The 12360-nt window shown below is 50.2% G+C and overlaps 2 protein-coding genes across 8 annotated transcripts; both read right to left on the minus strand.

Annotated features, from left to right (window-relative positions):
* Positions 1 to 87: 87 nt before the first annotated feature.
* On the minus strand, positions 88 to 4861 carry DAXX (death domain associated protein). 7 transcript variants are annotated; one of them, XM_032649910.1, is made up of 8 exons: positions 4375 to 4854; positions 3220 to 3475; positions 2234 to 3065; positions 1894 to 2108; positions 1506 to 1734; positions 869 to 1343; positions 499 to 709; positions 88 to 333 (listed from the first exon to the last, which is right to left on the minus strand). In XM_032649910.1, exons 2-8 carry the CDS (start codon positions 3424 to 3426, stop codon positions 274 to 276), a joined length of 2229 nt encoding a protein of 742 aa, XP_032505801.1. In that variant the 5' UTR covers positions 3427 to 3475; positions 4375 to 4854; the 3' UTR covers positions 88 to 273. The 7 variants fall into 7 exon arrangements, with proteins under 7 accessions (XP_032505801.1, XP_032505803.1, XP_032505800.1 ...); XM_032649912.1 differs by having other exon boundaries at positions 1554 to 1734; positions 3220 to 3478; XM_032649909.1 differs by having other exon boundaries at positions 3220 to 3478; positions 4375 to 4478.
* Positions 4862 to 6176: 1315 nt separating this feature from the next.
* Positions 6177 to 7472, minus strand: SMIM40 (small integral membrane protein 40). Its single transcript, XM_032649897.1, has 2 exons — positions 6934 to 7472; positions 6177 to 6299 (listed from the first exon to the last, which is right to left on the minus strand). The coding sequence occupies exon 1, from the start codon at positions 7213 to 7215 to the stop codon at positions 6973 to 6975; it is 243 nt and encodes an 80-aa protein (XP_032505788.1). The 5' UTR covers positions 7216 to 7472; the 3' UTR covers positions 6177 to 6299; positions 6934 to 6972.
* Positions 7473 to 12360: the final 4888 nt, after the last annotated feature.

Below are 12360 nucleotides of genomic sequence, written 5' to 3' on the forward strand. Positions count from 1 at the left end.
TATCCCGGGGGAACGGCTAACCCTGAGCCAGAGAACAGCTCGTGCCAATCACCAGCTGGTGAGAGCAGGACAAGGAAAAGACAGGGATACAATAAGAAAAGAACTTTATTGTTTATTAATGTTTCTGTGTAAAACTTAAGTTTTTTTTTTTTTTTTTAAAGAAACCACCAAAAGGCGATTAGTTCAGTCCATCCCTTCCTCAGTCATCTGCTTCCCACCGTCCTCCAAATACTATCCCCAAACATTTTGGAGGCAGGGAGGAGGGGGAGGCAGTTAATCAGAGTCTGAGAGCACGATGATCTCCTCTGGATCGCACTGTGTGGCCACACTCATCTGCGGGGGAGTGAGAGACAGAGAATCAGAGAGGTCTGGAACACAGCAGATGAGAAGCCAAGGGAAGGACTTATCAGAGAGAGGAGGTGATGAGTGCAGCAGACAGAATACCCCAAACTGAACAATGAAAGAGAATGAAGTCAGGAAACAGCCTCCCCCTCTTACCTTAAAAGTACCAGGTCTGGAGGGTTGTGATTGTGGGGTGTGGGACAACCGGGCTGGAAATGGGCTACAGAGGGAGCTGGTCACCAGGCCGTGGCTAGGAGAATCCACTCTCGTGGAGGAATCGGCAACTGGAGCCATGGAAGCCAAGGGGGAAGGCGGGCTGGGCAGAGTATGTGTCTTCTCATGCACTGCCCTTTGCCTTTCCACATAGCTAGAGACAGAAACATATGTGGGTGGAAGGGTATATGGAGACTGAGGATGGAGGGGGAGCTCCAGTTTCTCTCCGCAGACTCCGTTCCACAGTATTCCTCTCAGAAAGCCCCCGCAGTCCCTCCTTGGCTTCCCTCTTTCTCCTCCTTATTGCTGTTACCTCTTTCCTAATGGCCCGGCTTCTGTTTGCTTCTCCTTCCGAGATTTCTTGTGGGGAGGACTGGAATCTCCCCAGGTGTGAGGAGAGACGCCTCCGTTGAAGGAAGTGGAGGTGACCATGGCTGCTCCATTCTCCAAGACAGTGGTGAGGGGGTCTTCTGATTGCTTCCTGGAAGAGGAAACGTCCCTCTCCTCAGGGGAAGGAGTAGTATCCAGGGGCAAGGCTTCAATCTCTAGCTCAAAGAGCTGAGACATAGGGCTCTCTTCCTCCAGGGGCAACTCCTCGAGGTGCTCTCCACTGCTTTCAGCAACTACGCTGGAGGGGGCCGGGGGCTCTTCTGCCAGTGAAGATGGTGACACTGTGAGTCCTTTGTTTTGCTGCTCCCCCAACGACCCGCTGATCCCTTTGCAAGGTTCCAGGCTCTTTTCAGTGGAGATCTGTAGTGGGGACATGGGGCTCTTATCTCCATCCTTCCCTGGAAAAGAAGAAAAGAGGGGAGGGGTAGCAAAAGAACTAGGGGAAAGAAAACTGCTGAGAGGACACTAGGAGTAAGAGGAAGAAGGGAAGGATCTCAAACAGGGGGCTCATGCCCAACAGAGTAGAGGGAACCGACGAGAAGACTGTTTCCTTGACATACCTGCTTCCTCCTCCTCCTCCTCCTCCTCCTCTTCATCGTCCCCCTGACCTTCCTGCATCTGTTCCAGATCCTCCTCTTCTTCGGAATCTGTGGCCTCCTCGTCTTCCTCCTCCTCATCTTCCTCTCCCTCCTCTTCCTCCTCCTCCTCCTCCTCACTTTCCTCATCTTCATCATCGGTCTCAGCCTTGGAGGTGGTAGGGCACTCCTGGGATGCCATCCCACTAGGGCCCTGCAGGGGACAAAGGAGTTTCTCTAGGGAATCCCTTGCCCCAGAGGGGCTGCTTCTTGCATTCCTTCTGCACACGCCATGATCAGTCACCACGTACTCCCTCCTGGCCAGTGCAGTGGAAGGACAAGGTCTCTCTGAAGGGTGTATTCCCTTCCATACCTCACCAGAATCCAAGGAGGCTTTGGAGGGGTCTGCAGAGTGGGAAGAGGTGGCTTGGGGGAGCCGCGCTCTTCTCTTCTGTCTCTCGCCCTCCTCGCTCTTGTCTTGCATCATTGCATACTTGGAGATGACCTCATCCAGCCGGCTCATAGCCAAGCTCCGGTTCTCCCGCAGGCGCCGAGCCAGGGCAGGATCTGACAGTGCGGGATCAATGCCTATGTGGGAAGATATAAAGTCAGTGTACTCACCCAGAACCCTAGAAGAAGGGACTAGAGAGACACCCCCTCCACCACACACCTGATGAATGAGGGTTACCAAGGAGCATCTCACTAATGCCTACCTGGCCTATAGTCATCTGTGAGGTGACAGCCAAAGTTGTAGATGAGATCAAGGTGGCGACGCTCCTGTAACCTGATGCCCACATCTCGGAAGGCATCCTGAGCCATGAGCCGGAGCTGCTGTCGGGGGAGGCCAAGGCTGTGCCGAGCAGCTGCCTTCTCTACGGCCCGCAGTACGTCTCCATAGTCAGGGAAGGTATCAGGCCCTGGCTTGTTGATGAGCCGCTCAATGCGCCTGTTGACCTCTGGGTAGCGGGTACCACGGTAGGGGATGCGCTGCTCTATGACCCGGCCTGTCAGTGAAGAGCAGTCTTTCAGCTCACACAGCCGCCCAAAGAGGCGGATCAGCTTACGCTTCAACCTCGCCTCCTGCAGGTAAGTGGAGTCTGGGTCATCCAATTCTGAGAGATCCAACTCCTTTTCCTGCAGCCGCCGGATCTCTGCCACGTAGAGTGCCAGCAGCTGCTCCAAGCGCTGGATCTGCCGCCGGGAACCATGGGTCCTTGGGGCCTCAGAGGCAGTGGTCTCAGCACTTGTGGGGTCCAAGGAGGGGTCTGCGGGAGGGTTATTCCCAGAGGGCTCACTAGAGGTGGTGGCAGCAGGGGCCAGGTTCAGCTTCTTCTTGGCTGAGTGGGCCTTGAGAGCAGTGCAGAGCTCATTAATGTAGACATAGAGCTTAGCTGGCCGGCTCTGGGCCCGAGAGAGGACCCCAGAGAGGATGTTGCAGAACTCCGCCGAGGCCAAAAACAGAGAGTGGGCCCGCTGCTGCCGGTTACAGAGGAACGGGACCACCTCAGGGTGGTCCGCCGTCTGCGTCCTACACAGTTCAAGGAACTGGAAGGTTCAGGAGAAAAAGGGAGGGGGAAAGAGACAAGGGATGGGATTGAGAGAAAGAAGGTGAGGTGGGGTTAGTGGGGAAGAAAGGACAGGAGAGCCAGTCAGCCATCCCCCTCCCTGGAGTACAAGAATCTTCTCCCCTAAAGCTCACCTCTTTAAACAGCTTCTCATTCTCCAACTTGTAGCATTTCTTGCCGCCCGAACTACTGCTTCCTCCAGCCCCATGGGGCTGGGAGGAGCCAGGGGCTTCTGCCCTGGGTGAGGCCGGATTGGGGAGTGGGTGGGAGGGCCCTGGCAGAACAGCTGCTTCATCTTCGTCATCATCATCCAGCACGATGATGCTGTTAGCGGTGGCCATGGGGGATCAAATCCCCCGGAGGGAGGAAGTGTTGGGGATTTCGTAATTCCTGCTGGAAGGGGATGGGGCCTCAGACAGAGCCCCTCCAGCATAGCCCCATCCCTTCATCTCACACATTTTTCAGTCTTCTTGGGTTTCAAAACACCCAGCCATGCCCAACAGTGTCCTCACTGCCTATCTTCAGCAACCATTAGTACCATACGTTTTTTGGGCCCTTTACTATGGGAGCCCCAAACCATCTGAAAACCTTAAGTCCCACCCCCAGCTCCACCCCTCACGTCGATATCCGGTCTTTCAGTTGCATTTCCCCACTATTTCTCATAGTTGGCAAGTTGATTCTTCCTCTCAACCCCTGGACGACCTCTCACATTGCACTCCAGATTTCCTTGACATCCCCTCGAACAGATACCACACCCCCGCTGGCACCACCTCAGGTGTTTTCCCCTTTCGTTCTCACACACATCAAATCCACATCCTCACTCCATCCTGAAGGTTCACCCCAACTCCGAGACTCTCTGAGGCGAAGAAGGTTCCCTCCCAACAATCCATCCCCCTTTCTCCTACTTAAATTATCTCCATAGTCCACCCTCTGATGGCTCTCCTCAAACCGGGGCGTTAGGTTGGAGATATTTCACCTCAAGTCCCCCTCCCTCTCACCCCACCCTAATTTTCCCCATTCTCTTTCTGGGACCTGTAACCGATAGTGAGCCCCACACTGGGCTCTCCTGCTTCCACTCAGATTCCAGCCCTGAGTCCGGTCCTTCCCCTAGATGAGCTTCCCGCCAAGTACCCCTCCCCCAGTTCAGCCCCCGGCCGCCCCACTCCCCTTCAGGGATAGGAAGGAAGGTACCACAGCTTGCCCCTCAGACTCAGCGCCCGGAACCCCCCAGTACCTGTCCCTCGACATTCCCGCCCCCGCCTTCGCTCCCCGCACCGTCCGACCCCCACCTCAGAAACAGTCTCTCGAGAAGACCCTCGCCGCTGATCTCAGAACCTCGCATGGTTCCCTCCGTCTTCCTTCCCCCTCCCACCGCAGGCCCTACTCCGGACCGGAAGCCGCGGAGTTTCCGGCTACAGGCACCTAGGTGCGGCCATATTGTCGTACGGAATCCAGTCCCCCCCGCCCCCGGTGGCCGGAAGTGACGGTGGACCCGCCCCGCGAGGGCTTCTAATGCCGCCCACATAGTCTGCGGCTCCCTTCCCCCTGACCTGCAGGGGGCGGAATTGTCCCATCCGGGCGTCCCAAATGCCTGGAGGACGCCATTTTGCCGTACGGCACTGGCTACGCCCGGATTGGGGCGCGCCGCCAGTGGAGCTCTTTTCACCCGGTGCTTCTGCCACTCCGCCAATCAGAAACTTCCCGCATCCTGGCCCAACTGCCGGCGAGTCGCGTGCCGGGAGGACTGAGCCACCTGTCCAAGCAGGGGAGGGGGGAACGGAACAGGGCAGCTGAGGAATTGGCCCTCCAAGGCTGCACAAGGGTGCACGGAAGGGCGGGAATCTCTTAAGAGGGAAATAAAACTTTTTGCATCCACTGGGCTATTGACAAGCCTTCTGGCGCTGCTTTCCTACCTGCCAGGTACCAGTTTCCACGGCTTAATCGAATGCGCCTGTCATTCCTTTCTATGGGCTGTGCGCTCCCTTGTCGCTGTCCAGAAGCTATTTCTACATCCAGTTGCCTACATCTCCCAATCATAACACATGCATACAAATGAGCACAACACGCTGTACAAATGTGTTATTATTACTGCTATTGTTGTTGGTTTGCTTTTCAAGCTCCACCACAGAACTAATGACCAACCAAGTAGGTGGGACCTGGGTGGTTCTCCTTCCTTTTCTGGAGGGGATTCCCGAGGCGCAGGCGCTGATGACCAGGAGGCCGTGCTTTGTCCAGGGGCTCCAGGGCCTGAGGACGGGCGATGTGGGGAGGGGGTTCTGAGAAGAATCTGTGCCAATTGCCGCTGTGAGGGCTGTGAGACGAAATGAGGCTCGTAAAATACCTCGAGTCTCTCTCGTCCTCTTCCTCTGAGAGAGCTGATGAAAGAAGGAAGAGAGAAGAAACCGACTTTGACGCCCGCCCCCCCCCCCCCCCCCCCCCCCACCTAACCCAGCTTTAGGGAAGCTGGAGGGACTCGTGGAGGCAGAGCTGGGTCCAAAGGTGAGCTTCTGGGGAAACCGGAAATGTTAATACGGTTCCAACTGCTGAGTTTCCCACCTCCTGCATCCTTGCGAATTCCACAGATGGTGAGCATCTTGCCACTTTCTGGGACCACAGACCCTTACATCCCCAAGCCCTCAGAGTCCCAGAACCTCAAACTCTCCCTTCCATTAAAGAATCCCACACCACTTCTCTCCAGTCATCTAAGCCTATAGTCTTCAAATTGGGGGACATGAAGACTTGCCCAAGGGTACTCGGATTTGGGAGATATAAGGAACTTAATTTCCAGATTCTCAATTTTCCCAAAATTTGTTTTCCTCAGTAAATTCCTGCAGTAGAGCTTCTCCTTCTTCCTTTTCTCTTTTACAATAGACTTTCTCCCTCTTAAAAAAAAAAAAAAAAAAGGATACTGTAGTTCTCAATCATGAAATCTCCTCGGGATAATGTTACCTTGTTTTTTGTTTGTTTGCTTTTTGGTTTTGTTTGTTTGTGTTTGTTTGTGTTTTGACCACTGGACTGCCAGGGAATTCCCTTACCTTGTCTTAAATAAAGAGACATGTAACCTGTTTCTTCAAGGCACCATGAGCACCACCTCGTCTATCTCATTTAAAACGTACTTTTAGGTAGTTCCCTGGCAGTCCAGTGGTTAGGACTCTGTGTTGCCAAGCAGGGTGCCGGGGTTTGATCCCTGGTCAGGGAACTAAGATCCTGCAAGCTGAAACAGAAAAAAAATGTACCTTTAATATTAACAATTAGGAAAATGTGTACAATCTTTATGCTATTTAATCAGTTCTGCTCACATAATAATTGTAATGATAACCCAGAAGAAATTTTTCTAAAAAACTAGAGTCTTATGGTCACAAGAAAGAAAAATATTTTTCATCTCAATTAATATATATGTTTATGTAGGAAAGAGTGATAGATTGGTCAATAAAAGACTTTCAAGTATAAAAGCATAAAATTGTCTGTGGAGAAGTAGAATGGTAATAGAAGTTCTAGGAGAAAAGAGAATGATGGAAGAAGAAAAGGAAGGATTCCCAATTATATTTTTAAACGAGTGGTGGTGAATATCAAGTCACTCTGATATTTCAACTCCCCTGGACACACAAAAGATTGATTTAATTGTTTTATTTTAAAATGTGAATATTTTTTGTATGCCAGGAATTACATCCTTGAAACAATGTTAATGTATGATGAAAAGTTTTAGGTGCTTACTTAAAAATACTTGAGGAGTATAAACTTTTTCAAAATTAATTCCCGGAGTATAGGTGCAGAAATTTTAAGATAGCTGCTCTCAGCTCTCCAAGTGTCCCTCCAAAGCCCCCATCTCCCCCTTTCTCCCCTCTCACCTCTGTGGCAGGGAAAGAGGACGTTTATAGGAAAGGTGGTCACAGTTCCAGCTCCTCCTCCATCTGAGGTGTTCTCAGGAGCCAGTCCCCAAACTTTGCCCATGGTAACAGCCACAGCAGCTTATAAACAGCCTCCAGCGTCAGTAGTGTCAGGATGAGGACCAGGAAGATAAAGAAGGCCTTGTCTATGGCCTGCCGCAGGGGACCCCTGGGAGGAGAGGGCCTCCGGGCAAACGCCAGGAACACATCCTCCTCGTCCACATCACCCTCCTCCTCAGCCATCTTAACCCACTGTGTGACAGCTGGCTGGAGCACGGAGGCTGGGATGGAAGCCCTTACTCAGCCTGGCCAGGATTAAGGGGCGTGGTGTTGGCAAGCCCTGCACCTGCCGAGCTTGACCCTAATTCCCCCAACCAAGAGAAAGAAAGGAGAGGAGGGCCTCTGAGCCTTTGGAACAGTCAGTGCAATGTGAATGGTCTGGATTAAACAATTCCTAAAGTCTGTCCAGCTTTACCGTTTTATAATTCTGTGTTTCGGAAGCTGAAGGCCCAACAGAGACATGCCAGCTGGAGCTGACCAAGTCATTCTGGGCCTCTAAGCTTAAGGCTCAAGGTCTTGGGCCCCTACAGACAGAGTGAGCAAGTGGACCTAGTATGCTAGTCAAGCACCTAAGGCCCTTTTCAGCTTTACATTGGGTGGTTGGGGGGGTGGGGGTGGGACACGCCTAACCTAGGTGGGGGGAGGGGGGAGAGCGAGCATTGGTGGCTACAGTCCGCGCAGGCTCGTAGTTCTTCCCCAGGTCTGTGGGGCCCCGAGGTTGCGGCGCTGAAACCCTGCACTCTCGCTTCGTGACTTTGAAGACGATTATATCAATCATTGGACTGCAGGAGCCAGGGCGGAGGTTTATAAAAAGAGAAAGAACATGATTGGCCAGCGGTGCGAAGGAGAATGATTGGGACTTAACTATTGGGGCAATAATAAGGAAGAACGAGCTTGTGCGTGAGGGGCGTGGTCTGAGAGTTGCTGGTGGGAAATGTCCAAGAGGCTGTATCGTGGCACGGGTTGAAGGCCTTTTCTTGACCCTGTTCCCCAGGCACTGGCCTGAAAGTTCGTGAGGGAAATCGAAGTCCATATGGAGACCGGCCCACACCCGCCCCGTAGGCGGTGGTTGGGGGGTGGAGTGTGGACAGCGGAGGAAAGGGTCCATAGTGAACCTCATATCTGGAGCCTCTATGGTCTCTTACCTAAACTCCAGTTTGATCTTAAGAAGAAGACATTGTTTTCTTGGGAAGAACTTGTTTACCCCAAAATGGTACAAAGGATGTCACAGGTTTTTTGTTGTTGTTGTTTTTAAAATATTTATTTATTTATTTTGGCTGCGCTGGGTCGTAGTTGTGGCATGCTGACTTCGTTGAGGCATACATGTGGGATCTAGTTCCCGACCAGGGATCGTACAGTGCCCCCTGCATTGGGAGCGTGGAGTCTTACCCACTGGACCACCAGGGAAGTCACAGTTTTGTTTAGAGTCAACTCGTGTTATCGTTTGCTACCGCCACAGGAGGTCATTACAAGTCAAAAAAAAACTGGATCAGGGTCCAAACTAATCATTTATTAGTTGTGTTAATTAAACAAGGAGGCCATCAGACTGAGGTGGCTCTAATGTCATGGCGGCCTACTTAAGCAAGCCAAAATCTAAACCTGTAAATGCCTCAAGGTCACGTAATCAAGATGCCACGGGAGGGAATTCCCTGGCAGTCCAGTGGTTAGGACTCAGCACTTCCACTCCAGGTTCGATCCCTGTTTGGGGAACTGAGATCCTGCATGCTGGGAGGCACAGGCAACACAAAAACAAAATCAAAACATCAAAACAAAACAAAAAAACACTAAAGGACAACCAATCACACACAACCAACTAGGCTAAGCTATAGCCAATCAAATAATTTCCTTTCTCTGTTTCCACACTTTCTCCATTTAAGTTTTTCCTCTGGCTGAGGTCTGAGGAGCGCTCATAACCACTTCTGGTTTGGCGCGGCCCCATTTGAATGCATTTTTTGCTCAAACTTAAAATTTTAACATGCCTCAGTTTACCTTTAACAGTTGTATGATGGAGACCTTGGGCCAGTCAGCTGACCTTTCTTTAGTTTTTTTATAAAATTGAAAAAGTCTTGCCTCACAAAGTTGTCAGGAGGGACAAACGAAATAAGATTTTTTTTTTTTTGTAAATTATGAAGTGCTGTGTAAGCATAATGTATTAATTTCTGATACCCTCACTATGTCTCAGGCAAGTTTGCAATAAGGCCACCCAAACACCTTTATCATCTCCTTATAGTTCCTTCCCCATGGTAGGTTCAGCACTAAGATCTTGTGTAATACATAAACTCAGCACTTTATTGAATTTAAAAAATTTTTTGAAGTAATTTCAAACTTACAGAAAACACTTAAGAACAGTATCGGGAACTCTGGTATCCTTTTCACCCTGATTCCCCATTTGTCAGCCTTTGGTTATATTTGCTTATTTCTCTCAACCCCAATATAACCATCTATTATGGGTTGAATTGTGTCCCTTCAAAATTCAGATAGTGAAGCCCTAACTCCCAGTACATCAGACTATGACCTTATTTGGAAATAGGGTTGTTGCAGATATAATTGGTTAAAATAAAATGAGGTCATACTGCAGTAGGGTGGACCCTTAATCCAATATGACTGATGTCCTTATAAAAAGGGGAAATTTGGACACAGACATGTCCAGACCAGAACATCATGTCCAGACCAGCATACGTCAAGACCAGAATGTCATGTGAATGTGAAGGCAGAGATAGGGTTGATGTGTCTACAAGCCAAGGAACGCCAAAGATTGCCAGCAAACCACCAGAATCTAGGGGAGAGGCATGGAAGAGACTTCTGTCACAGCCCTCAGAGAGAACCAACCCTGCTGACTCTTTGATTTCTGGCTTCTAGCTTTCAGAACTGTAAGAAAATAAATTTCTACTGTTTAAGCCACCCCGTTTGTGGTACTTTGTTATGGCAGCCCTAGCAAACAAATACACCACCCTAATCAGGAAGTCAACACCACTGTCTAATTATAGGTACCATTCAGATTTCATCAGCTGTCCCACTAATGCCTCTGTCCTTTTTGGTCCAGGATCGCAAATCGCATTTGGTAGTCACATATCTGCAGACTCCTTCAATGTGGGCAGTTCTTCTGTCTTTCTCTTTCATGAATTAGTTTTAAAGAGTACAGGCTTTTCATTTCTGTACAATCTCTCCAACCTAAGTACATGTTGGGGCAAGAGAGAAATGATGCGGCCTTTGTGTATCACATCAGAAGTTGCTGGAGGCAAAACCATCTCACTCCTGATGCTGCCAAACCAGTCTGGCAGGTTCTCCACCTTAAAGTCCTAACTGTCCCTTTGTAATTCCTAAGTATCTGGCACATCACCAAATCTCCACCTACCTGCCTTAGCATCCCTTTATGACTCTCATCGGAATAAGCATGATGATGTTTATTTTTATTTTTAAAATTTATTTATTTATTTTTGGCTGCGTTGGATCTTCGTTGCTGTGCGCAGGCTTTCTCTAGTTGCGGTGAGCGGGGGCTACTCTTCGTTGTGGCTTCTCATTGTCGTGGCTTCTCTTGTTGTGGGGCACGGGCTCTAGGCGTGCAGGCTTCAGTAGTTGTGGCACATGGGCTCAGTAGCTGTGGCTTGTGGGCTCTAGAGCTCAGGCTCAGTAGTTGTGGCACACGGGCTTAGTTGCTCCGCGGCATGTGGGATCTTCCCGGGCCAGGGCTCGAACCCGTGTCCCTTGCATTGCCAGGCAGATTCTTAACTACTGTGCCACCAGGGAAGCCCGATGATGTTTATTAAATGGTGATTTTTTTTCTTTTTACTCCGTCATTTCTTCAGTTTTCAGTCAACAATCGACTATAAAAGAACATTTCTCTCTCCCTCATTTATTCATTTATTTATTTATATCATATGGACTCATGGATTCCAATTTTACTCAATAACTTGTAATCCATTACTACCATATTTACTTATATTGCCTGGACCCATGCATTTCTATTTTATTTAATTAATTGTAGTTAGTTACTATCATCATTAATTTCATGCACAAATTATCCCAAATTTGGGCAGCGCCAGACTCTGGGATCCGTGCCACCTGGCGCCCACCATTCCCACGGGAGAAGATGGGAAGCCCATGGGCTTGGTGGTGCAAGTGGAGTTCATAGGCTGCAGCCGCAGCAGCTGCAGCATCGGAGCTGGAGGCTGCCACAACCCCAAGGGCCCCCAGCTGGTGGGGGGCGGGGAGGGCTGTGAGGGCTTCCCTGATACTGGCTCGAACAACTCTACTTGTCGTCAGGCACCACGGAGGAGGAGCTCCTGCAAGCTGGACGAGCAGCTGGACATCCTGGCGCTGATGGAGGTGAAGATGAAGGAGATGAAGGGCAGCATCCTCACCTGTGTCTCACTGAGGCCAAGCTCCGTGAAGAACTCCTCGAGAGGGATCGGCTGCTGGCTATGGCTGTCATCCGCAAAAAGCACAGGATGTGAACGAGTCCCATTTCGGCCTTCGCAACTCCCAGACACCTAGCAGCTTAGTGGGGACCTTAGGCCGCCGCTGTTGAACTCCCTCATACTCCTGGGGCACTGGTTGAGAGTACTGAGGCTTAGGGCAGTTGGGCTCTTGCTGGTGACCTGGCACCCTCTCTTGTTTCCTCCTGAAGCAAGCTCCTGGAGTCTGGGATCTCAGACTCTGCACCGGTGACACCAGCAATTATGACTTTGTCTACCCCTCCCCACCTTCACCCCCACCCCCAAATTTACGTTGCAGGTTCTGGTGAAGCAGAGGCTTCAGAACCATTGAACTTGAAACTTATCCCCTACGGATGCAGGCAGGATGCCCAAGGACTATGGGTTTGGGAAGACGACACCTTGAGTTTGGCCAGTAATCAGAACTCTTCCACGTGTAGTGATAAGAGATCCAAGTAACATCAGTTCTACTTTCTGTGCTTTTCCTTCCCACGTGCAGCCTGTGCTTCTGATAGGGACTGGCAGATCTGTGCCTCTCCCTCCTAGGACCTCCCTCCCAGGAGGCCATCTACAAGGCAATCTATGGGATCTCGTGGAGATCCAGCTTGCCAGGGACTTAAGTCTATCCTGTTATGTTTGCTACAAATTCTATTTTCTGCACAATTAGTCAGATTAAAGTTTTCACTATGTTTGTTTGGCAAAATGAATTAAACAGAAAGTAAGGTTGAAAAAAATTATCCCAAATTTGGCAAATGAGAAAGTGCTCCAAGCTGGTTCCTGTGTCCTTTTGCAATGTCTACAACATTATTTGATTACTTTCTGGTACAAGAGGTAATTCAAGCTCAATTTGTACTTTTCCTGACTCAGCCCAGGAATCAACCATTTCTTCAAGAGC

The sequence above is a fragment of the Phocoena sinus genome, chromosome 11 (assembly GCF_008692025.1).
Source record: "Phocoena sinus isolate mPhoSin1 chromosome 11, mPhoSin1.pri, whole genome shotgun sequence".
Lineage (NCBI taxonomy): Eukaryota > Metazoa > Chordata > Mammalia > Artiodactyla > Phocoenidae > Phocoena > Phocoena sinus.